Source organism: Ursus arctos, unplaced genomic scaffold (assembly GCF_023065955.2).
Source record: "Ursus arctos isolate Adak ecotype North America unplaced genomic scaffold, UrsArc2.0 scaffold_7, whole genome shotgun sequence".
NCBI classification, from domain to species: Eukaryota; Metazoa; Chordata; class Mammalia; order Carnivora; family Ursidae; genus Ursus; species Ursus arctos.
In genome coordinates, this window is record NW_026623089.1 from 38,528,070 (window position 1) to 38,554,367 (window position 26,298).

Sequence of the window (26,298 nt, forward strand, 5' to 3'; positions counted from 1 at the left end):
ATTGATTACAAATTAGTCATTAAATCTAATCCACACACAAGGAGATGGTAATTAGACTCTCTTAAAAGGAGGAAATATCAGGGTGCCTGGGTGGCGTAGTCGGTTGAACATCTGACTCTTGGTTTCAGCTCAGGTCGTGATCTCAGGGTTGTGAGATCGAGCCCTACATTCACTCCGCACTCAGTGCGGAGTCTGCTTGAGATTCTCCCCCCCCTCGCCCTCTGTCCCTCCCGCTTGTGCTCTCTTTCTCTCTAAAATAAAATAAACAAAATAAATGAATCTTTAAAAAGGTGGAAATATCAAAGAATTAGTGGACAGATTTTCGAATCACCATGAGAGGTTGTTGATTTGTTCTTTATAATTTTCTTCCTGTGTTTCTCACAATAATGGCTTGATTTTGCCTCTGTCTTTTGTTTCTAGAGCCAGCCCCCTTGCTGCATGGATGCTAGCCAAGGTTCTGCTAATACTGTTGCTCTTCAGAGGCCCTAGGGACATTTTGGGTGGAACAGTTTACAAATGTGTGAGATAGTGTCACACACAGCAGTTTGTCATCGGGGGTGCCCCCAAAACCACAAGCACAATCGTTGGGACAACCTAAAAACATAACCAAATGCCTGAGGGCCATGCCCTCTTCAGTTGACAACCACTGAATGTTTTTCAATGTGCTGTATTTGTTAGCATTTTACTGTGGTATTTCTAATTTTATGTAACTTTAATTTCACATCATTAATGCATTGTGTCTGAAATAAGTTTTTCTATTGGGCAAGGAAAATATATATTAATACTCCTCTTCTTATTTATGTTGGAATGTTTTTGCTGCTTAGGGGTCATGTTCACTCTTTCTCCTTTTTCTCCTTGCGTTTTTCCTTACCTAGTAAAATCTCTCACTATCTCTGAGGTTCTGCTTAACTTTTATGGCCCCTGCGAAGCCTTCCCTACCTCTCCTAGCCAAAGTTAATCCCTCCGATTACACTCAAGTCACACTAAACATTATTTTGTAATTTATATCTTTATATATCTCCTCTGACTATATTATATTCTTCTTGAAGGGAAATCCTCTTTGTGTCCCCAAGTTTCATGTGCTTAATTAAATGGTTTTTTAATTCAACGTGTAGTTCATAATTGATAGCATGTAGCCTTTAGACATGAATCACTTAATCTTCTTCTGTTCCCCTTGCATTTAGGCAAGAGCATTTCCATATTTTATGTAATGAGATATATATCCAAAAACATCTTTATTTATAAATGCTAATAGGGCACTTGTTAGAATAAAATCAGACTTGTGGCTCCCCAACATTTTGGCCTGACTAAAAACAATTTTGTTCTTCCATTCATGTATTAATGGGGAGAACATTTTAAGTCTGGGCGTTATACTCTACTGAAAAGTAAATCTCTGCTGTGCAAGTTAACATTTCACTTTGATATAAAAATATATCTTTGGCAAATTAAATTGCATATGTGGTTATTTAATGATTTATCACATTAACATTCTCTATGACAAACTGAAAAGGTAAATTTTAGATTTATAAAAAGGAAATTAAAGGAAGGAAACAAATTTTGGACATGAACTTTTTGAAAGGTCTTGGTTCATATTAAACCAGTCTCTTATTTTATCTAGCTGAGCATTTGATAAGATGCACATCTTCTAGTTTTCCCCAAGCATGACATTTCTCCTCCAAGCAAATAGAAGTCAATTACTGTATTTAAAATTGTACTGTTTCATTATTTGGGGGTTAAGAAATGTTTGTGTTTATCATTCATTAGGCCTAAAATACCACCATTATTTTTTAAAGTCATTTTTATGGATAACTTGGTAAACGGCAGTTAAAAGCTCATTTTTAACTAAAACTAAGTAACAGTTTGCTTGAAGCCGTTGATACATTGTCACCTTTTCTAAACTCATTGCTGGGTTGTAAATAAATGTATAGGTTGGGAAATGGAAATCGATATGACCTCTCTGCTTCCTCTTTCTTAGAACTGGTAATTGCTAAGGCCTAAAAGGAGAGAATTTTTGGATATTGTAGTGATTCTTTACATTTCCCTTGTTTATCTTTGTATTTTCCCAAGGGAAATAGTTGAACTGCAAATTTAACCTTTCCTTTTTCTAGCAAACTCTTATTCTAGCAGTAATGTACATGTTCTGTTACTTAGAAAAAAGTTAATTTTAAATCATTGGAGTTTTGATTTGTCTTGCCTGCCTTTCCTCGGTTTCATTTTTGATATTGATTCCTTAGATACGATCAGGACAGTTGTCTGTGTATATTGGTTTAAAATGAATGCAGATATCCAGGATTCTTAGTTATGGGTCTTATTGAAAGGCAAAAGGAAAAGCATCTTAAACATTATGTTGGAGCATTTTAAAACTTCACGACTGATATATAAACTTGGCTTTACCATCATGTCTTTAAAAACATATAGTTTAAACATTTAAAGTAGAACAAAACCCACTGAATGTAATGGTCAGGTCCCATGGATTATACTGAAAAGAAAAAGTCAATGAATTTGGATTTGGTACAACTAGAAGACAATTTCCAACATAAAAACTTTAAAGGAAAAATATCCTGTGTCTACCTTGGCTTAAAATGAGTATGTAGGAAATGCCTGTCTTCTTACAAGTTATACATAAGTCTGTATACACATGTTCTGTTAATTGCTTTAATAAAATTAGATTTAGGTCTCATAAAGAAATTGTCAAAGTAAAGTGTGATTCAGAATTAGAAGGAAAGACTTATTTATTGAATTATTTTCATTAGATCATTTTATTTAGGACTAAAATAGAAAAATTGTTCCATCCAGCAATCTTAAATACAAGTGAGAATAAAATTTAGCATGTGTAATAATAGCTAAACTCAATGTTGCATTTTTCTGTTTCATCTTTTGTTTTAATTTTTCATTACACGGATAATGTGTTTTTATTTCCTACTTGCTAAAGCAATCTTGTTTTCCACTAATAAGTAGTGTTTTGTGTTCTCTTCACTATCATTATTATTGATTAGAAATCTGCAGTTTGTCAAACAAGTACACTTTTCCAATCATCCTTGATGAACTGCCCTTGACTTCAACAGTACTGCTGATTTAAGGATTCAAGAGTGGACTGAAATTATTCCTGCCTTAATTTAGCAAATGCAATTTGGTGCCTCTGCTTTTGAAATTGCTAAACTAATTATTGCTCTTCTTGTCTGTATATTTTGTTTCCTCTGTCAGCCAATACCGCTCCTGAAACAGAAGATGAATCATTCCATCACAATGTCACAGGAACAGATTGCCAGTCTTTTAGCTAATGCTTTCTTCTGCACATTTCCACGGCGAAATGCTAAGATGAAATCCGAGTATTCTAGCTACCCAGACATTAACTTCAATCGGTATGTTTTCAGAGAACACCTCTTTAAAAGTGAAATAGAGAAGGGTGGAAGGAACTAATATTTGTCCAGTGATTTGCCATAGGCCAAACATTTTATGTCCGGTTATCTAATTTAATCTTTATAATGCAGTGAGTTAGTGGTATTTTTGCTATTTTGCAGGCAACATAATTAAAATTCAATGAAAATCTTTGTTATTATATGGTTACTCTTCCTTATTAACACTAAGAAGGAGTGGGGAAACAATGAAAAATAATGTCATCTGTGTAAGAGAATTTATTTAAAATCCCAGCAAGAGATATCCATTTTATACCATATTCTCTTTGATTGTGAGGAACATTTTGTTAACCTAATTTTGAGTCAGTTATGTTAGAAGCTTAAGTTTGTTTTAAGAGAATAGTATTTAGTCATTTAGTTCAAATATACAGTGAGCAGTTACAGGATTCTCCACAGTTTGTTAAGTGCCTTAATGGTTACAAGAGAAGGGACGAGCCAGTTTCTGACTTCTGTGCTCTTGTCTCTCCACAAGGCCTTTATTCCTTCTTCAAGCATCAGTTCATGTATCACTGCTTCTGATAGCTCTCATCCTGCCAGGATAGGTTTGCTACTCCTCTGGGTTCCAGTGAAGGTCTGTATGTATCTCTGTTATATAAAGGAGAGGTATATAGTATTATGATACTTTATTAGAAAAGGATATAGTTTAATAAAGGAAACCTTTCCTGGAGAAATAACTTTTGAACTAAGTAAGAAGGAGTGAGTAGGAGTTTTTACCAAGGAGAAAAGGAGAGATGATTACATTCTGGGCAGGGGGTACAGCACATACAAAGGCACTGTGGTAAAAAGGACATGACATCCCCAGGGACTGAGAGAAGACCAATGCCGCTGCAGCACAGAGAGAGAGGACAAGTTGCAGAAGGAGATGGGGACCAGTAGGCCATCCTGCTGTGCCTACTAGGCCTTCCTAAGGCAATAGAAAGTCATTAAATGGGAGGAGGGGGAAGCTGATGTATTTATAGGATTTGCATTTTCAAAGGTTTATTCTGACTGCAGTGTGGGTACTGGGTGGAGAGAGGCCATAGTACACTACAGTTGGAGAGGCCATTGAGATACACCAGGAAGGAGAGGATGATAGCTGGGATCGAGTGGTGGTGGGGGTGGAGGTGTGGTGACATTTGAAGGGCAAGTCAGTGTGATGGTGACAGAGTGGATCAGTGAGTGGGTGAAAGAAGACAGCCAGGGTACTTCTAGGTTTGTACAACCAGGCATGTGCCTTTAGTGTTCTCTACTTTTCCTGCTGTACCACCTACCCTACTTTGTTATAATTGCTTGTTTCATCCTTTCAGGGGGGACAGGGATCTTTTTTCTTTTTTTAAGATTTATTTATTTGAGAAAGAGAGAGAGAGAGCTGGGGGAGGGGCAGGGGAGAGAGAGAATCTCAAGCTGATCCCCGCCCCTCCGCCGGGTGTGGAGCCTGACGCAGTGCTCGATCTCACAACACTGAGATCATGACCTGAGCCGAAATCAAGAGTCAGACGAAATCAAGAGTCAGACGTTTAACTGACTGAGCCACCCAAGCGTCCTATCAGTGAGGATAGGGATCTTTCATTAAATTTCATGCATCGTAGGCCTTCAATAAATCCACATTGAGTGAATAAAAATTTTACAGATGAAACATTTGAGAAATTGATTAGTGGCAGAATGCTAGGACTAAAATTTGGACCCTTCATTCTTAGTCTCCTGTTTTTTATTTTTGAAACTGCATCTTACCCTTAGCAGTTAGGAAATGTTTTATTTTTAAGCTATATATAATTCAAGGTTTTGCCTTTGATTTCTTTAGTATTTGGGATAGGATCGAGAGAAAACAAAGAGCATTGGTATCTGCAATTGTAGTTGTGTAAGAACCTGTTTATTAACTATAGTTTTTTGCCTATTTGAGAAATTATTAAAGACTTTTTTTCTACTCGTAGTTAAGGGCTATGCATCTCTTGCAGCTTTTCTTTTTTAATATAGAAAAGGAAATGGTCAAATTTTGTATGTAAAGGAAACAGTGGAAATTTAATTTTATAGAAATGTAATTATCTGTTTCCATGAAGAATATTAGTTATATTAATAATAAGGATCTTCATAGGGTAAATAGTCTTTCTGTTTATTTGGAATAATTGTTTGATCGGCTCTAGGATCACCAGGGATACTGTAAATTTTAAAATTTCTATCCAGAATTCTTAAGACAGTCCCAGTGGTTCTGTGTTTTTCTGGTTTTGGGTTTTGGTAAGCAGTAGCTCTAATTAATAATGCTTTAGAATTAGTGTTTCCATGGCCACTTTCAGTGTGTTTCCGTGGGATGAGTAGTCAGCTAGTGCATGTATCTTGATGATTCCTCAGATAAACCTTTCATGTCTTAGTTACAAGCTTTCTCAGATTGATCCTTTGACTTAATTATAGACCTCTTTAATTTATTTTTTAGATAAGAACTATGCATTCTCTTACTAAGTTAAGGTTGTATCAGAGAGCCTCTTTTCCAAAAAAGTTATTTTTAAAACTTTAGGGATATTTTCAAACATACTAAAAAATAAAGAAAAGAGTATTATGAACCTGTGTTTGTTCAACTTCAGTACTTACCAGAATTTTTATTTTGCTCTGTTTTCACCTATGCAACCCCACTTTTTTTTTTTTTTTTAATTTTAAAGCAAATTGCAGATGTTAAGTTTCACCCATGAAGAATTCAGTATTTAGGGGTGCCTGGCTGTCTCAGTTGGTAGAGCATGCTACTCTTGATTTTGGGATGGTGAGTTTCAGCCCCATGTTGGGTGTAGGGTTTACTTAAAGAAAAAAAAAAAGAATTCAGTATTTAAACTCTTCACAAATCACATTAGTCTGATATCTTGGTTAAATGTTTACAGCCCTTTTCTCAGAAAAGCTTAAAGCTCTCTGTGGAGAACTACAAATATGTGTTTCTCATTAGTTAAAACAAGAAAAAGCACAGAAAGGGAGCAGAAGATTAAGCGTGATTAGAATTAGCAATTGTAGGGGTGCCTGGGTGGCTCAGTTGGTTCAGCTTGAGCATCTGACTCTTGAGTTCGGCTCAGATTGTGATCTCAGGGTCCTGGGATCAAGCCCTGTACCTGACTCCACGCTTAGCATAGTGTCTGCTTATCCCTCTCCCTCTGCTCCTCCCCCTTTTCTCTGTCTCTCAAACAAATAAAATCTTAAAAAAAAAAAAAAAAAAAGAATTAGCAATTGTAGCCTTTAACAGGGAATAAAAAGTTATATGTAGAATATGATCTCAATTATGTTAAAATATCTGTATCTGTTGTATCTTTATGTTCACATCAGTACATGTATGAGCATGGACTGACAAGAAAGTGAATAAAATTATGATTACCATTGGGTAGTGAGATAAACACATTTAATGCTTGTATTTCATCCTTTTCTATATTTTTGAAATTGTTTTTAGTAAGCATATATTACTTTTATGATCAGAAGAAGAATAGTTACCAATCATCAGAAATGGAGAAGACAAAGTTAATAAAAAGAGTGAATGATTTTTGTAATTTGATTTTGAGGTTGGAATCCCACAGATTTTTTGAGCCTTTCTTAAACAGCTAGCTTCTTCCTTCCTAACTATAGACGCAGTATCATAACCTCCCCTTCCCTGTCACTGCCCTTTCAGCATGTAAGAGAAAAAAGTCCACAGGGTCCTGTAAGGGCTGCGCCTCTGATACACTGACAGCATTCTTTTCTCAATAGTAAAATAGACCTCAGGTTTGGAATGGCTGACAGGTAGAAGTCAAAAAGTCTTTGGAAGCCTTGGCTTTTGTGACTTCCCATTTCCTGCCACAATTACCAGGATTTATATCAATTTTAAGATGTGTTAATTTTATTTATTTTATTTTATTTTTAAGATTTTATTATTTGGGATAGAATGAGTGGGCAAGCGAGAGAGAGCACAAGCAGGGGGAACAGAAGAGGGAGAGGGAGAAGCAGGACTCAGTCCCAGGACCCTGGGATCATGACGTGAGCCAAAGGCAGCCGCTTTACCAACTGAGCCACCCAGGCGCCCCACATGTGTTAATTTTAAAGCATCATTGTTTTTCTGCTAAACTTCTGACAGGAGAATGCTGGAACTTCTAGGCAAAGGCACGTTTATCTTTTTTGTTGTGCACGGTCATTTATCCTGAAGTCTGAGCTGGTTATTTATCCTGAAGTCTGAGCTGGTTGGCTCATAAGTGTTAGCATGTTAGGTTTGACGGAAAAAGAGGCCGAGCTATTTTTCTTAATGAAGGGAATATGGATTTGAACAATAAAAGCATTTTATGTAAATGTTGATTTCTTTGCTGGGCATGAGAATTTTTTTTTGCATGAGAATAATTCTTAATAACAGTACCTAATATTTATTAAGTACTTGCTGTATCAATCACCATGCTGTTATTTTTTTACCTAATATATCAAATTTCTAAGTTATTGTTTTTTTCATTTTTCAGATGAGGAGATGGAGGGCTTAGACAGGGTAGGTTACTTCACTAATTAGCTGGTATAATTGGGATTCAAACTCAGGATAAAGTTGGCCTCTAGAAGCTGTGTCCCTTAACCATTCTGCTATCCGGCCTCCCTTTGAATAATTATTCATGTTAATTAGATTAACACTTCTTACATCATAGCTAATAGAAACTAGAACTATCCTTAGAAAGAATTCTTGATCTGTAAAATAAATCAGTCGTTCATCAGTCCAGAGTGACCATGAGGGATTTAAACTCATAGTATCCCAATGGCATTTTCACCAAATGAGAGTTTAATATATTGAAGATGTGAGTACAGGTATATTCCTGTCTTCTGGTTGATGGATATTCTTTTGGTCACCAGAATGTTGAAAATTAATTAAGAGCAGGTAAACCATGTGGTAGTCTCCACAATTGTTTTAGGGAATCCTAGCAGCTAGGATGTCAGCACTTGGCTGCGCTGAGATAGTCTGTGTTTAATAAGCCTAAACTAGCAAAAAAACAGGAATGTTGACTATACATGATCATTGATGTTATCTGTTGACAGCTTACTTTGATTCTATCTGTGGTAGTTTCTAGGTAGGGAAGTTTCTGTACTAATAGGTTTAGTGAAAGTAAATGACTTGTCAGCAGAACTGGGACTTGGACACTGTGCTCTTTCATTACGTCTGACTTCCTCTTGAGCAAAATGCTCTGAGCGTGCTCCAGAAATGGAAAACAACCAAAAGGTCCCCTTTTTCATGTGACTTATGAAAGATCAAGTACCTGATCTGATGAGCCATTTGGTAAGCTGATTATGGAGCGTTTTGTTGTGGTGGTGTTTTCTTTTTTGCCTAGTTGCTATTTATGATTATAGTTTCTGGCAGTTAGGAGTTGTATGTGTGTGAGTGTAGTTAGCCTCAAAAGGGCTATGGCTAGCTAGTTCATTGAATAAGAAAAATGGTTAAGAGTATGTGGTGGGAGGCTGACGTCAATAAATTGAATAAGTCTCCCTGTTTTTATTTATTGTTGTGTTCTTCCAGCTCTTCTTAGTTATGTTAAATACCCCTGACCTTTTCCCCTGCTTGCCTTTCAGGGCCTAAACATTCATATAAAGGCTTCCAATGTGATTAGCATTGATGCTTCTGAGATTGCTTAGAAACTGATGGTCAGAGATTAATTGTGGGTTGCAGCAGTGGTCAGCCCAGGAGGCTTTTACATCTGCCTCTTCCCTGGATTGAAAGTGCTGTTGGGGCCATATGGCAGATTGCTTCACAGAAAAGCCAAGAATGACTTTGTGGCTAGGTTCCAGATTATCATTTGCATCCATTTTAAAGTGGAGGTTATAGTGCTTTGAGTTTGATTTACTGTGTACTAATGGGATTAAATCCTTAACTTTGAAATCACATGAGGGTGTGTGTGTGTGCCTAGAATTCAATTCCAGTAATGTTATCAATATTCTATTCAGGGAAAGATTTTATTAAACTATGGTTTTCTTTATACGTATGGAAAGAAAAACACCAGTTAATAAGTATCTGACCCTTGATTGACTTATTTCCTTGAAAATAAAAAGTTTTGTTTTTATTTTCTCAACAAAATAACTTCTTACCTCAACAAAAGTGAGGTTGCCTGACTGGCTTTTTCTGTTTGCTTTTTTAAATACTCTCTAATATTCAGTTAAATGCCTGAATGTCCTTCCTACACGCCAAGGGGTTATTGTGGTCTGTTTATGTGCACGGTCATATGCATACCTGCTGACTCAAAATAGGCCTTCAAATATACACACCCAGGACTTGAAAACCTAAATTAAAAAAAAAAATTTGTTGAGAAGTTAAAATATCTGATGGTGCTTGATTATTATAAGAAGATCTCATTCTCTTTGAGTCTCTCTTTCTCTAGGTGCCTCTGTCTCTGTGTGCATTTCTGTCTCTCTTCCTTCCCTCTGTCTCCAGCCCCATCTCTGTTAGTCTCTTCCTCTCTGCCTTTCCGGCCTCATCTTTTTGTCTCCCTCCTTTCTTGAGCTTGTGTCTTAGTCTCTTTGTCTTCTTCCTCCCCCTAGGTGCTGTCTCTCAGATATATTACATCACTCTTGTGATTTTCACTCATGTTGTTTGCCTGTGTTTTTATGTTATTTTCATTTGCTTTCATACCAAGATAATTCATTTTATTTGGGTGGCTATGCATAGTACTTTCAGACTTCACTGTTGTGGAATTTTAGACTTTATGCAAGGTTTTAAACCTGCTTCATCTTCCCTGACTTTCTGCCTCCTTCTTGTCTCTTATTCCTACCACCTCACATGGCACTTACTGCTCCATCAGGAAGATGGGAAAGCATATTTGGTTACATAATGATTTGAAATTAGGTCTGGAGCAACAAATAAACAATACATTGAGATTCTGCTTGACTTTGTACCAATAAGGACCTACAAGATAAACAATGGGTGCTCATTTGTAGTAGGTGATAATAACTGCCATATAATCTTCCAGGAAAGTCAATATTGCTAGGGTAATAAATCTATAGTCCCAAGAGGCTCTTAGGCTTACTAATTTGTCATGGTGGTTATGAAATATGTGAACTTCAATGTGATTTTACAAACAACTGACCACAAATAGAAGCTAGGGACACTTTTTATGTTTGGGGGAATTATTTCTTAAGGATAACAACCATTTTTTCCCTTACTACACAACACTTCTGTGGAAGAGGAACTTTAATTGAATTATGTAGTACATCGGTTCATCTCTAAGAAAAGGTGATGGCTGCCTTTATGATTCATACTATTTCCCTCTACTAAGTAGTAAACCTAGAAAGGGATTTTGCAATGGTTCCCAAGATATTCATTTAGTAAATCACGTTTATTTGATACTGGATGTTTAATTAAACTGCCACGTGGCTTCTTCATTTTGATTTAATGAACTCTATCCTGGTTAACATATTGCAGAAGAAACCCTCAAAGATCCTTTATTTCAGCAGGCAGCTGGATTTTAAAAGTATTTGTAATAAACATTTTAGAAAAGTAAGTTCTTTTAGATGAGTAAAAATTATACAGGGACTCTTATTTTAAGCAAGAGAGAGGTGGGGGGTGCAGAGGGAGAGAGAGAATCTTAAGCAGACTCCATGCCCAGCTCAGGGGTTGATGTTACAACCCTGAGGTCATGACCTGAGCTGAAATCAAGAGTCGAACATTTAACCAACCAAGCCACCCAGGCGCCCCTATACAGGCACTCTTAAACTGTTTTTAAAAAAATCAGTTCAATTTTATTTTATTTATTTATTTTTTAAATCAGTTCAATTTTAAATTTGGTTAAAATATTTTTCTGACATCAATATTCTTTTCAGGAAATGAGTATTCACATAAATTGTTTTCTCAGAAATTGACCCTGAATACAGAATTTCATATCAGTGAAAACAGGATCATTTGAAATCTACATTTCCTTCCCTTTTCCTAATTCATTTCAGTTACTCAATAGGATTTTCTCATGAAATTAACTTTTCCCTCTCTGCATAGTTACATAAGCTTGCTTTTCTAATCATGAAAAATTTTACCCATTTTGGCACTTATTAGAGTGAACTTTTAACTTGAAGGGTTTCTGGTTGTAAAGCCAGAGTATATGACTAGAGGCAGATAAATAATACGTCATCATTTATAGCTGCAGAATTTCTTTATAATTTTTAAATGCCTTTGGAAAGCTAGATTTTATGCCCAAAGCATGCTTTTGTGTTTGAAATCCTTTAGTGAACTCCTTATTCAGGTCATATGCTTCCAAAGCCCTGCTTTTCTTTCCTCAGGATAAATTGCATTATGTGTTTCCATTAACAATGCCACGTCATTCCGAAGAAGACTAAATTAGGTAGTGCAAGTCCAGGTTGCTGGAAGCTAGATGAGTAGGCATTGTTTTGGTTACTGTGCAAAGGGTATATCTGTTTAATTACCAAAGATTGGTCAGTCCCCAAATACCTTGTCATACCTGCTTGTCATTGTCATAACTACCCACTGCCCTCCCTCCCCCAACATATCGTGTGGATTTTTTTTTTTCAGGTACCATTTTTGTTCAGTCATTTAACTACCTAGTAATATTATGAATGATTAGTATTTGCCATTGGGAAAATGATTGAGCATTAACTCACTGGCCTAATTGACTTCGGGGGGCCAGATGGTGCCTTCTCCCTGGAGGAAGATAGATGGGAGAAACGTGGTTGTTAGAGAGTGCCATCTGACTCGAACAACTTTTAAGAAGGCTGGTTCTAGTTGGTTTTCGCCTCTCCAGATGCCATTTGAATCTGGTTTTCCACTTCTCTGTCATTATAGAATTGGCTTCCTTTACTTGGTAGCAATATATTTAATTGTTTGTGAGTCATTAAGGCATTTTAAATCACCCTTTTTTATTTTCTTTATTTTTGGTCTTTTTCAGGCTGTTTGAAGGACGTTCATCAAGGAAACCAGAGAAGCTTAAAACACTCTTCTGCTACTTTAGAAGAGTCACAGAGAAAAGTAAATTCCTTTCATTTTTAATATAATTTTTATCACTGATGTGGACGGTTCAGATCAAGTGGCAGATCAGAAACATTTTGTGTTCAAAGTACACCTTCCTGCCCAAACCAAATAATTCAGTATTATAATCTAGATTTTATGCATGTTATATACATTGGATGTGTGCTATGAATACGTGTGAGTTTTATATACTCTGAAATTAGACCAGCAGAACATACTTTAATAGGTTTTCATGAATGAAAAACAGTAAATTAGTACTTTGAAAAGGAAGTACATTGACCAGGAAATACATTTTGGGTGTTCTTTATTTAAAGAAGCATTGATTGTTAACAATTAGTTTATTTGCAGAGGACAGCTGGATTTGTTGGCCTTCCTACTCATCCCTCTCTTTTGTGGCCCCTTTACACACTTTGTAGAGTTCTTACAAAACAGTGTTGTACTTAGTGTTTATATGTTTGTCTTTTTCTGTTGGACCTTTACCATCTTGTTTTCCCAGAGACTAATCATAACACCTGAGGCAGTGGTGGTAAATGTCTAACCAGTGCTGGAAGTTACTAGCTAATAATAGATTGGTGCTACTCTTACCCTAGGAGCTGGGTGACCACAGACAAGTTTCTTGACACTGCTAAGCCTCAGTTTCCTCATCAGTAAAATAAAAGAATAATGATCAGTTACTTCATAGGATAGTTGTAGATAAGAAATGAGAAGTTACGTGATAATAAATGTTAGCTGTTACCAATGGATGGCCTTTTCTACAAGTCAATTATAAGGGAGACCAGGACATCTTAAAAATTTGGTTTTGCTAAGTAGAGCAGGTCAGCTCTGGTCAAGTGAAATGAGTTCTTTTCAGTTCTAGTCATTCAGGTTGTCAGATTGTCTTAAAGCACATCATTGACTCATTTTAAGGTCAATTTTCTCATATTCTTCCTTTAGTATGTAATTTCACATTATAGTATACTTGGTATTTATTTTTCTTTTTGAAGGAATTGCTATTGAACATTGTTTAGAGTTTTGGAAAGGAATCAATTATCAGAATGTTGATATTTAAGAGGAAAATCATGCTTCTTTGATAGAGGATTATTTATTTCTTAGCTTATTTATTTTTAGTTTTGTTCTCTATACTGAATGAAATAATAAAGGAAATGAAGGCTCTTTTGGGTTTATGAGACATAAAGCCAAATTAGAATTTAGCAATTTGTTGGAAAGATGAATACATTTTTTGCTATTCTAAATTTGCTTTGCTACATAGAATGAATTCCATTATTATACCTAAGTAATTCAGAGTTTACTTTTCTGTCCGTGGAGTCGAATCATGTATGTCTTCTCTAAAAGCTAACTTGCCTAAGTTTTAGGATTTTATTTGCTTTGAGGGAAAAATGCTAATATTTTGTTTTTTTCAACTAGAAATTTATAGACCATCATAAGTATTAGGAATTAGGCTGAAAAGGATAAATTATAACTGGACATTTTATTTTCTGGCTTTTTCACTGTACATGGTAATTTAGTTTTTTGTAAAATTATAGTGACACATGTTATAAGTTTTTAGGATGTGAAGCTACAGGCTTTAGGGGAAATATTCAGTGGAATAAAAGAGGTTTGCAAGTTAATGATCAATTTATATAGAAGGTCTGAAGTCTACTTAACAGAGACCACAGAAACCTATTTAAACAATAGTTCATCAAATGTAGGACATTGTAGGTGGTAAAAAGTGTCATGTTATGTACCACTAAGAAGGAAAAAACACTCAGGATGGGGAGTCATAGGAGACCTCTTTTACAAAGCTGATACACCAAACTCTGTATCTTTGGTCTACGGATAGATGAGAAATTAACCTGTGTAAAAAAGGGACAATAAAGAAACTGCAAGTGTCAACCATGACACCGGCTAGAGAAGAAACAAAAATTCTGCCCTGAGAATTTGAACCACAAGCCTCAAGTTTGGAGTCCGAAGTCATATTATCAGTGTGATCCACAAAAGCCTGCACAGTGGATTTAATTCACACTGATCTCAGGTTGGTGGTGCTCCCAGATGACTGCAGAAGCAGATGCACATTTTCTCTGGAAAAATTCGTCCTTAATCTAGACCAGTGGCAATAGCTAGATACCTTCCAATATGAAAGATGTATCCCAGTTTCAGAAGTTAATGTGCCTTTTAGAATTGATAAAATGTAATTGCATCAAGACCAACTTTTCAGTGTTGTCAAATGTATTTTATATTTTTAATGAGGATCTCGAGGTTGAAAGATTTTCAAGGGCTTTCTGAATTATTTTCAGTATAGTTTTAGATAAAGTATCTTATGGATGGAGTATTTAAAGATTGACGATTCATATGCAGTGTATATTGTGATTTTATTAAGGGAAATACCTGATTAACCAAAATAACCTATTCTAGCATAAAAGTTAGCTTTTTATGGAAGAAAAGCAATAAGAATGCTAAATATTTTTGTTTTAATTATATCTAAAGAGCCATGTTCTGCCTTTTTTCTGGCTTTGCTAGTGATACACATCTATGAATTTCTCTTGGGATCTCCTAGAATATATGTAGGACATTTAATATTCTTACCTGCTAAGTTGCTGAATGATGATACTGACATTAATTTCTTATTAATAGAATTGCTTCTCTGGTGTTTTGAATTGTTTGATCTCTTATGAGTTTTACATATGTTATCCATTTGCCTTAGAGAAATTTCTTAAGGAAATCTTAAGAATATTTTATAACCCATATTAACAAGTCACCCATTCATGTTCTACTGTGACTATTCTATATGATTTTTGAGTTGTTACTGTTTGTGACTGAGAGCAGAGAAATGTGGAATCATCCAGAGGAATGAAATGATTGTCAGGCTTTCACTGGGACTCTACCACCATTATCACTAATAGTTCCTGTCATATCTCTCTTTGCTTAAGAGCTTTTCTCTTTCTTGCTTGCTTTTTTTTTTTTTTAACAGAAGAAAATAGAAGTGGCCTGGCCTTTTTAGTTTGTTCTTTGATTTGAATCAAACAAATTACTTTTGGCCTACTGATTTATTTGTTGCTTTTGCCACTAGTTAGAAAAGAAAAAGTAAACCTAACAAAAAAGGATCACATTCCTCTAAAATGTATTGCGATTTGATCCCCTCATATCTATTCCTCCTTAAAAACTATGTCATCTTTCTTCTCTAACCTCTTAGAACACAGTAATTTCTCCTTCCAGCTAAGGTACCTTGTAAGTAGAGCCATTGCATGTCATCTAAGCCCTGGATTTAGCTTTGTCAACTCCAAAGGGCATGCCAACAGTTTTCTTTTTTAATCATAGATATTTTATTTTCTTATAAAATGCATAGATGTGTATATACTCACCAGTCTTTAGATGTAAGATTAAGGCCTTTCTTTGAGGAGTTGACAAATTAAAATTCAGTTTCGTCTTTATTGTAAAAGCTACACTCATTAATGCACCTTTTTATTCAATGATTTTTTACAAATTATTCAGTTTAGAAAACTTTACCAGTGAGTACCACTGTGCTGTTTGTATAGTTTTGTGTTTTAGTAGCTTACTATTTTATAGAAAGAGTTCCTACTGTAAGGGTAATATTATTTTAAATCAGTCTTCTGTTGTATTCTAACACTAAGCTTGGTATTTTTCCAATTAGTTTTATAACCATTGTTAGATCTATTATTTTACTGAATGTATATAATCTTTCCAAAATCAAAACTTCTTTTGGGTGTGTTTTTCTTTTATTGCTTTTGTAGAACCTACTGGCTTGGTGACATTTACAAGACAGAGTCTTGAAGATTTTCCAGAGTGGGAAAGGTAATAATAATAAAAATAATCTGGGAATCTTAGAATTAGAAGGGCTCTTTTACCGTGATAGGATTCTATTGTGCAACTCCTGGAAAGATGGTTTCCCAACCTCTTAATTGCCCTAGTGCTAGGGAGTTTCCTATAAATGATCCATTGATAGCTCTCATTGTTGGAAAGGTCATGTTGTCTGAATCAAAGTCTGTAAGCCTTTGATCTCTACTCTTTGCCTTAGTTTTTTTCTTCTGAAGCAAAGTCTATTTAGGAGTTTTGTGTGAAGACACTAATATTAACTAGAACACCAGTATTTATTTTTTTTAAGATTTTATTTATTGATTTGAGAGAAAGAGTGTGAGAGAAAGAGAGCAAGCACAAGCAGAGGGGGAGCAGCAGGCAGAGGGAGAGGGGGAAGCAGACTCCCCGCTGAGCAGGGAGCCCAATGTGGGGCTACATCCAGGGACTCCAGGATCATGACCTGAGCAGAAGGCAGATGCCTAACTGACTGAGCCACCCAGCCATCCCTAGGAACACCAATATTTAATATTCATTGATTGGGTAACCAAACCAAATTTTGGTTACTATATTTGTATTTTATGGCTTTTCATTCTGGAAGACAAGATGGGAGGAAATTTCTTTCTTAAAACAAAATGTAGATAGTGGTTACCTAGAATTTGTCTGAATGATAAGAATTTTGAAGTTTGGCTGTTCACATGTACTATTAGCAGATTTTGTGGAAATTGCTAATTTACTGGGGGGTTTTTCTTATTATTTATCTGCAGATAACTGAGAGGGATAATAACCAATCTGAGTTTATTCAGATTGGTAAGTTCCTTTGTGCCCTGAACTAGTTAATACACTTCCTAATCTAGAGCAGATCCCCAAATCACTAAAAGAAGAGTAAATCAACTTTGTCATCACACAGGAGGACATGATTAAACATACTAAAATGTGTATTTTGCGTATGCCTTTGTGTTAACTGTCATTTTCACTTTCTCATAATTTTTATCATAGTCTGTAATTGTTTCCTTTGGAATTAGTGATGAAAGGGACTCACTTTTAAGGGAGTTAACTTGAGGAAGTACATCTACTTAAGTGGCTTTCCTGTGGTGTTTCTTATTCATCAAAGATGTTTATTTGTGAGGTGAAAGAAAAACAAACTTACTTTAGGAAGCTGACTGCATGGCTGAGATGATTATTAGTAGAGGGAAGTGGGTAAAAGATTAAACAAGTGGAAGATAAAAACAAAAACAAAATTGAGCTAGGAAGGAAGAGAACATGTGTAGCATTTTGGAGTCTTGGCATATCAGAGATGAAAGGGACCACAGGAAATCATCTGGCCCAGTTGTCTACTAAAAATATCAATCAACTCTATAATATCTGTGACAGATAACAGACAGCTTCAATGATGGGAAATGCACTGTTTCACCTCAGTGTATCCCGTTGTTGGCTTTGTGTTGTTATCTAATACTTTCATTCAGTAAGAAACTCTGTCTTCCAAAGAATCTCCCTGTCCCTTCCATTCCTGTTTCTTCCTTCTGGAGGTACCATAAATTATCTAATTTTCTTTAACATTCATTCTTCTTCATGTATCATCATGCTTACTTGACCCACCCCCACCTCTAGCAGTGCACACAGGTGTGTACTAAATTTACTCATTTCTTCTGTTTTGCATATAATATGGATTCTAAACCCTTTTTTTTTGTTCTTGATATACTCCAGGCCATTGGTCCCTCTTAAAATATGGTATCTACAACTAAAAGTAACAGTCTGCTCTTACCTGCCCAGACCAGAGTACAGATTGGTTTTCTTAGCTTTTCTATTAGTATCTTACAGGAATTCGGATGTTTTGTTTATCTCACTTTGGTGTAGATTTTATAGATCATGCAGAGGGTTTTGTTTTTTTCTTAAGATTTTATTTATTTATTCAACAGAGATAGAGACAGCCAGCGAGAGAGGGAACACAAGCAGGGGGAGTGGGAGAGGAAGAAGCAGGCTCATAGCAGAGGAGCCTGATGTGGGGCTCGATCCCATAACGCTGGAATCATGCCCTGAGCCGAAGGCAGACGCCCAACCGCTGTGCCACCCAGGTGCCCCAGAGGGTTTGTTTTTAATTCAGCTGCAGATATCTACTCTGCATCTGACATTAATTTGGCACTAATGTGAAAGGACATCCATTTGTATGTTACCATCCGGGAGAGAAGGGATAGGTCAAAATTGCCAAGATTAGCAAGGCTGCTGTGTCAGTGAGATAACTTTGCCCCTAAGTAAGATCAAGATATTCCCCTTAACTTTCATAGGCACAATTTAACTTGATAACTTTTCTAACTTTTTTTGTCTCATTGATGTCTTTTTGTTTTAGCTGCTTTGTAAGTTGGAGAATGTAATCAATCTCCCAGACTCCATAGAACCAGAAACATGTATTCATTTAAAGAGGGAGGATAAGGAAGAGAGGAGGATTGTTGGTGTTCCCAAGAGTAAGGGGTTGAATGGATGCCAGGAAGTTAGAGGGTTTTGATTTCCAAGTTTCTGCCATGTTACAGTTAACCCATACCTTAGCTGGGCTTAGTTAATCACAGAGGGTCACAATCGTCTGTGTCTTTGATTGTGACTGGTATGAAAGATTTGCTGGGGCCAATCAGGAAGTTGGAGGATACTTTTTAAAAAGTGTCTAGCAATTTCATAATTTTATTGAGAATTGTACTATACATGGACAGCTTCAGTTATGAAGAATAGTTGATGACAGATGAGATTTCTGTTTTGAAGTCCTGACTGACAAACTAGGATCATGCTTCTTTGTCTTTTCGGTACTATCCACATGGGTGGTCTCCCATAGCATAAAATGGCTAGGAAAGTAGGATCAAAAAACAAATAAACAAAAAAGGAAGTTAAAAAAAGATCAAACTTGTGTCACTACTTTCTAGAAGAGATTTAGAAGTAATTTTTCTAAAGGTATAGCATACTGGTTAAGAGTTTGGACCATTGTTAGGCTACCTGGCTTCATATCCTTGTTGGTTTGTTGCTTACAAGCCTTTTAAGTGTTTTCTGTGCATTGTTTTCCCATCTGTAAAACGAGATAGTAATAGCGTGGTTGTGAGGATTATATGCATTAATGTAAAGGAGCTCTTAGAACCTGTACTGAATTGCTTTTTGTTTAAGGCTGTCAGTCTGTTGTACTGGAACTTCCCCAGCAATGTATTTAGACTCACTGAAATCAGGAAGAAAGTAAATCCTGCTTCCGCAGTTAAATTGTTTTAAAAAATACATAATTGTTTTAAAAAATACATAATCCCCCCCCCCAAAATGAACGCCAACCTTATGTAAGTTAGGGATTTGGATCTCATCTGTTATATTCTATTATAATTTATATTTTTTTATTAAGTAATTGGGGAAAATCTGTGACTGAAAAATGTCATCATCAAATACTATTAGTAAAATGGCATTGGTTTTTTAATGTTAGCCAGGTAAACACTGTAAGGGAGGAAGAAGTTTTTTCTTGACCCAGTTAGGGTTCCAGGCTGGGTCTGAAAATTAAAAAGACAAAGGTTAACAGAACAAGGGCACACAAATTTATTTAATGGAAGCTTTACGTGTCACAGGAACCTTCTTAAGGAAATGAAGGCCCAAAGAAACAGACCCACATACTTTTATGCTAGGTTCAATGAAGAGTGGACATTTCTGAGGAATTTGACAGATTAAGAAGTATGAGGTAATTGTAGTTATCTGGGGAAAACTTAGCAAGGCCTATTTGTAAGAATTCTTGGCATCCTTTTTTCTTCAGATAAGGATGTTCCTTTCCTCCAAATACAGGGTGGGCACCTTGCACATGAGGGTTTTATTACACATAGGAAGAACTCTGAGGAGGGGAGGAGGTCATAGTGACCCTCCTGCTTCTGCCATTTTCTCGAACTTAATTCAGCTTAAAATGTTTGATATCCCATGGTGCCACATTTTGGAGTAGCATGTTAGTGACCGTAGTCTATGAAAGGGAAAGAAAATAATTATGACTTACAGGTACTGGATTCATCCATCAATTTTATTAATACAAAAATACCATAGATCAGATTTCTGTGGCCTGTATTTTCATCAAGACACCCCACCACACACACTCACATTTATCAAACTAGTGAAAATAGGCCCCATCTCAACATCATATAAAATTTATTGCCAAATTTTTCTGTATTTTTCTTTAGATTGCCAACTCTAGCATAAATAATAAAATTGTATGGATCTTAATATTTTTTACATTTTGAGAAGTTTTTCAACTCTTAAAAAAGAGAAACTGATATTTTATAGGAGAAAAATGGGTTTCAAAACAGCATGTTATCCCATTTTAATTTAAATATGTATATTTAATATTTGAATAAGAAAAAGTTGGGAGAACCTATATCAAAAATGTTAATCAGGCATCTGTTTCTGGTTTTTAAGATTTGGAATGGTTTCAATATTTCTTCTCTAGTTACGTGTATTTTCACATTTTTCTATAGTGAAATACTTGTCTTTAAAAGTAAAGGATGATCTTTTTAAATTGTAGATGTGAAAAACCCCTGACTCGATTACATGTCACTTATGAAGGTACCATAGAAGGAAATGGTCAAGGCATGCTACAGGTATGTGAATCATAAAAGTGTGCATGTGTTTGGGACTTACTCTTGGCAAGCTTCTGACAGCAAAGGAAATATGAAAACCTGTTTATTTATCTCCTAAACTGATTTAATGCAGAGAAGCATGATAGCAGAATGGAGAAAAACGCCAAACAGATCATTTTGACAGCCTTGGTAATACTGTTATTTGCCAGCGTACGCTGTTTCTTAACATGCGCCTCTTTAAAAAGCCTTTGACAGAAAATCTTAAGATCTGGACAACATCAGGCCTCTTAGTTCAGACATTGATGTAGATTGACAGTGGAGGAAGTTCCCAGAGTATGGTCTTGACAAGCCGTCACCAAGCAGTTTTGTTCTTTTTCTTTAAAGGCTCTTGCTCTGCCCCGAATGATGACCAGCTTGAAATGTTTTTCTGCCACCAACCTTGTTTAGGTCTTAGGAGGCAGACATCTAAAACTGATTGATAAGAAAGTCCTCTCTCCCATATGTAACAGTTTTAGGCACATGAGCCAACTGTGCTTGCTGTCTTTTCCCTGTTTCAGAGCAGGTTATTTTGCCCATCTCTCAGTCTTTGTTATTAATCTGTGTTATTGCCTTTACTTTAAAAATATATATTTTTGGAAAAGGGGGTTAAATAAAACACCCTGTGTATCTAGTTTTAAATTGTTGTAATACTTAACCTGAACACATTTTTCTTTTGCTTTACAGTGATCTTTTTTTAAATCACTAATCAGAGACAAAATGTTAGTGATTTGTGTTCATATCCCATTTATAGGAGCATTATAATCTCAGTTTTCTTTGAAAGATGCTGTGCATCATTTCACTTATCCTGGAAATTGCTGATTTTTCTTCTTAGATCCTTATTTGGTGCTTACTTTGGGTCAGAAGCTAAATCAGTTTCCTGAGAATGGACTAACTTGTTTGAATATCAATGTATACTGTAAAATGACTAGACTTATTCGCATTTGGCTAGTTATGATATATCTATGCTCTCAATGCTTAATGAAACTGAGATTCTTTTTTAGAATGGCCTTTTAAAAGACATTTATAATTAAAATCTTCAAAGGGGCAAACCATATTTTATTTTAAATCACTCTCTCCCAGTAATTTTTTGGGATTATAAACAGAAATACTTAGATAACTGAATTAATATTTGTTTGGCACTTAAAACTTTTTGAAATTTGTATTTAATCATTACTTTTTCTTAAACAGTAATTTTGAAATATGCTTAAAATTTGTTTCAAATGAGGGGCGCCTGGGTAGCGCAGTCGTTAAAGCGTCTGCCTTCGGCTCAGGGCGTGATCCTGGCGATCTGGGATCGAGTCCCACATCAGGCTCCTCCGCTGGGAGCCTGCTTCTTCCTCTCCCACTCCCCCTGCTGTGTTCCCTCTCTCGCTGGCTGTCTCTCTGTCACATAAATAAATAAAATCTTTAAAAAAAAAAAAAAAAAAAAAAAAAATTTGTTTCAAATGAATGTTACTTTTTTTCCCACATTTCCATCTTGATGATGTTCTTTTCTACATTAAAGTCGTGGATTTAACTGAGGGAGTCTTAATACACATGAAATAAACAAAGCTACTGCTAGTTAGCACCACAGGAATGCTGACCTTTCATCACAATACAATTCAGCAAGGAATTACTTAGCAACATTCAAGGTTGAGATTCTTCCCACTTTTCTGGAATATATTATAGATGAAATGTGAAACCTCAGTAGATTAAAAGAATACCATAAAGACTTCTATTAATTATTCTCCCTACCCATGCCATGTATCCCCAGGAGATCGGGGAATATTGTGTTGCAATGTTACAAAGCTCCTTGTGTAGCATATAAATTACATTATGCTGAATGGTAACAACAACAAAACCTCTCTAAGGATTGTTATCATTTCTCCCTTTTCATCACGTTATAATTCAGAAACTGAGTAATCTGAGCAAGTAGCTTTAAAGTAAAGTGAGTTGGAAAATGGCTAAAAATAAAGAAACCCTCATATGCTTATTTTCGTGTACTGGAACAGGTTTCTCACCTGTAATAGAGAGCCTTTTATTAACTTTTTTAAGTAGTAGAATGTTTGATTTTTCTAAAAGATCCCTGCCTTGAGAGGCATATCAAGTTTAGTATAATGTATTTATTTCTATGCATACCTTTCAAGTAATAAATGTTGGCCTTTTATTCAAAGAATGAATAATAGTATGTACATTGAATGTATTCCATTTATCATTACCAAGTTGTACATAAATTGGATAGAACTTTTTTGTTTTAGTTATGTACCTTGTTCCAGTAAAAATTAAGTTTTGCTGATCTCAAACCTTGTTTGTTTCTCATTTTTATTCACAGTACTGTTATGCTTAGCTAGTCTCTTGATTTTCAAGTGCTGTCCATTTTAATTTTTTGCTGGGTCTCTCATTCCTTCACTTTCTTCTCCACTGACCTGTTTGAGACCCTAGTAGTGCTTATCTAAACTATTCAGTAGTCACCTAACCAGCCTCTCTGGTTTTAATTTTACTCTTTTCCAATTCATTCTTTAAACTCTAGGCTGAATTACCTTTCTAAAACACAGGTCCAATTGTAACTTTTCTTCCTAGAATTTTTCCAAGAACCTTCAAAATTAAGTAAAACTTTCCTTGACTGCAGAATACCTCATCAGCAACTATAATCCTTCACATACTCTACATTGCAGACAGGCATCAGGAATCTGCTTAACACTGTCTTCATATAGCTCCATACAGTTGTTTTTTCCCATGTCCTTGTACAGCTATTCCCTCTGCCTGAATGTCAGCAAAATCTAATTTGAATGCCATGTCCCCTTGCTCCAGTTTCAGTTAATTGTATTATTTCTAGTAGGTTCTTTAATAGTCATCTTATTCTGCTTATGTGCTGGGATCTCATCTAGATTACAAATGCTGTGAAGTCAAGGCTCACATCGTATTCGTCTTTGTATCACATGGTTCTAGCACAATATTCAGTTGATCTTTGTTGAACATTTTAAGCCATAAATCACCCAGTGCATAATGACCTTATATGTTGTAAGCAACTAATTCTAATTAATGGACTAGTTCAAGCAAAATTATTTTTCTATATAAGCTAAAGAGTTACTCTTTTTTTTAGTGTTGATTTAGTATGCCAGAATATAGAATATATATGGTTCTCTGTAATAACTCATTTCAAGAACTTGTCCAGTCATATTTTTCAGTATTTCTAAGTTTATCTCTAATGAAAAAAGACTACTTTACCTTCTATTAATTTGTCTTTTTACATATATTTTTACATATCAAAAGATTCATATTCTTGTTTTACTCTTTCGTAAGACAGACTTCAAATTACTGTGTAGTATTATAATTGCTTTAGAAAACACAAACAAGTTTTAAGAAATCTTATATTTGACAACAGTCTGAAAGTATCTGTAAAATAATAGAAAAAATATATACTGGTCTCTACCCCTGGTTCTTTGTACAGAACTCCTAAAACCTGAGTAATATCCTAGCTGATAAGAGCACTAGGAGCATCTTTTGTTCTAATATTTGGTCTTTGATCCTGATTCCTGAAATAGAGTTCCTAAATCCCTTGGAATTTCCTAGGTGATAGGAGTGTCTTTTGTTCTGATGAGGTGACTCTTGGTGAGCTGCTGGATAGCTTCAGGATGGGGGCTGGTCACCATGATTAAGATTAAGCCGTGATTAGAGGTTTGGAACTTTGTACCCCACCCCCATCTTGTGGGAAAGGGAGAGGGACTGGAAACTGAGTTAATGATTGATCATGCCTAAGTGATGAAGCTTCCACAAAACTCCCCCAAAGTACAGGATTCAGAGAGCTTCCTGGTTGGTAAACATGTGGAAGTACTAGGAAAGTGCCTTGCCCAGTGGGGCATGGAAGCTCTGTGCCGCCTCCCACTTACCATGCCCTATGTAGCACTTCATTTGTCTATTCATCTGTATCCTTTGTTATATCCTTTTTAATAAATCAGTAAACATAAGTAAGTGTTATCCTGAATTCTATGAGCTGTTCTGTCAAACCACAGAAGCAGGTCATGGGAACCCCAATTTATAGATGATCAATTAGAAGTATAATTGGTAACTTGGGACTTGCAGTTGGTGTCTGAAGTGGGGCAGTCTTGTGGGACTGAATCCTTAGCCTGTGGGATCTGATGTGAACTCCTGATAGATGATGTCCAAACTGAATTGAATCATAGGACAGCTAGCTGCTGTTTCAGAATTTCTCGATGTGTGGAAACGCATCCATCTGGTGTCGGAAGTGTTGTGAGTGTGGTAGTAGTATAAGAGGAAAGGAAAGACATAGGAGTATGTTTTTTCTGTACAGTATATAAGCCTGTCTTACTAAATTCTTTTTGCATGTGTATGGCTGTGTATGTAAACAAGGTGTTGTGTATGTGTGTAATCTAAGTCCTCGAATAGAACAATCTAAGCCAAAGCTGGAAACCATTTCTTACGTATTGCTCCATAGAGCTTGGCATAGTGTTGGACACACTGGAGTGCTTAGTAAATTTAAGACAAACAGTGCTGCGTCTGCTTTCTCTTGAGGATTGTGTAATTCATCTTTATTAATAGGAGCTTGCGGATCCCATTATAGTATAGTACTCCACAGAAAGCTTATGCATAGTTTTTAACTAAATTGGAAATATTTAGTTGAATCTTTGTTTTTTTTAAGTTTTTATTAAAATTCCAGTTTGTTAACACCAGTGTAACACAACTTTCAGGTGTACAATTTAGTGATTCAACACTTAATTACAATACCTGGTGCTTGTCACCAGTATACTCCTTAATCTCCATCACCTATTTAACCTATTCCCCCCTCCTACCACCCCTTTGGTAACGATCAGTTTGTTCTCCATAGTTTCTTGGTTTGCCTCTTTCTTGTGCCCCCCATGATCATTTGTTTTGTTTCTTAAATTCCACTTGAGCGAAATCATATGGTATGGGTCTTTTTCTGATTAACTTATTTCAGTTAGCATAATACTCTCCATCCACATCATTGCAAATGGCAAGATTTCATTTTTTTTTATGGCTGAGTACTATTCCAGTTTGTTTATTTATACATACATACCCCACTCTTCTTCTTCTTCTTTTTTTTTTAAAGATTTCACTTATTTATTTGACAAAGAGAGACAGCCAGTGAGAGAGGGAACACAAGCAGGGGGAGTGGGAGAGGAAGAAGCAGGCTCCTAGCGGAGGAGCCTGATGTGGGGCTCGATCCCAGAATGCCAGGATCACGCCCTGAGCCGAAGGCAGACGCTTAACGACTGCGCCACCCAGGCGCCCCTACCCCACTCTTCTTTATCCATTTATCAGTTGATGGACATTTGGGCTCTTTCCATAAACATGTACTCTGATGTTTATAGCAGCATTATCAACAATAGCCAAATTATGAATCTTTGTTGTTAAACTAGGTTTTCTGTTTTCATTTTTTTCCTTAGCTATATTAAAAAAAATAGTAATGTGTACACAGTTTGGGATTTGCCACTGAACTTAGGATGAAATTTCCCATCTCTTTATTCTTTCACAGAAGAAAAAGGTTACCCAAAAAAGGGCAGTTAGTAAGTTTCTCAGTTCTTTTAGGACAAGTGTTTGATTGCCATATTAT

At 35.9% G+C, this 26,298-nt stretch overlaps 1 protein-coding gene across 5 annotated transcripts in view; it reads left to right on the forward strand.

The window, feature by feature from the left end:
* PARG (poly(ADP-ribose) glycohydrolase) overlaps positions 1-26,298 on the forward strand; it is a 123,617-nt gene that overhangs the window by 54,986 nt on the left and 42,333 nt on the right. For all 5 annotated transcript variants that reach the window (XM_026481557.4, XM_026481559.4, XM_026481556.4 and 2 more), the window contains exons 9-12: positions 3,205-3,362; positions 12,245-12,324; positions 16,053-16,113; positions 20,633-20,708. In XM_026481557.4, coding sequence (XP_026337342.2) covers positions 3,205-3,362; positions 12,245-12,324; positions 16,053-16,113; positions 20,633-20,708 — 375 coding nt within the window. The remainder of the gene's footprint in view (positions 1-3,204; positions 3,363-12,244; positions 12,325-16,052; positions 16,114-20,632; positions 20,709-26,298) is intronic.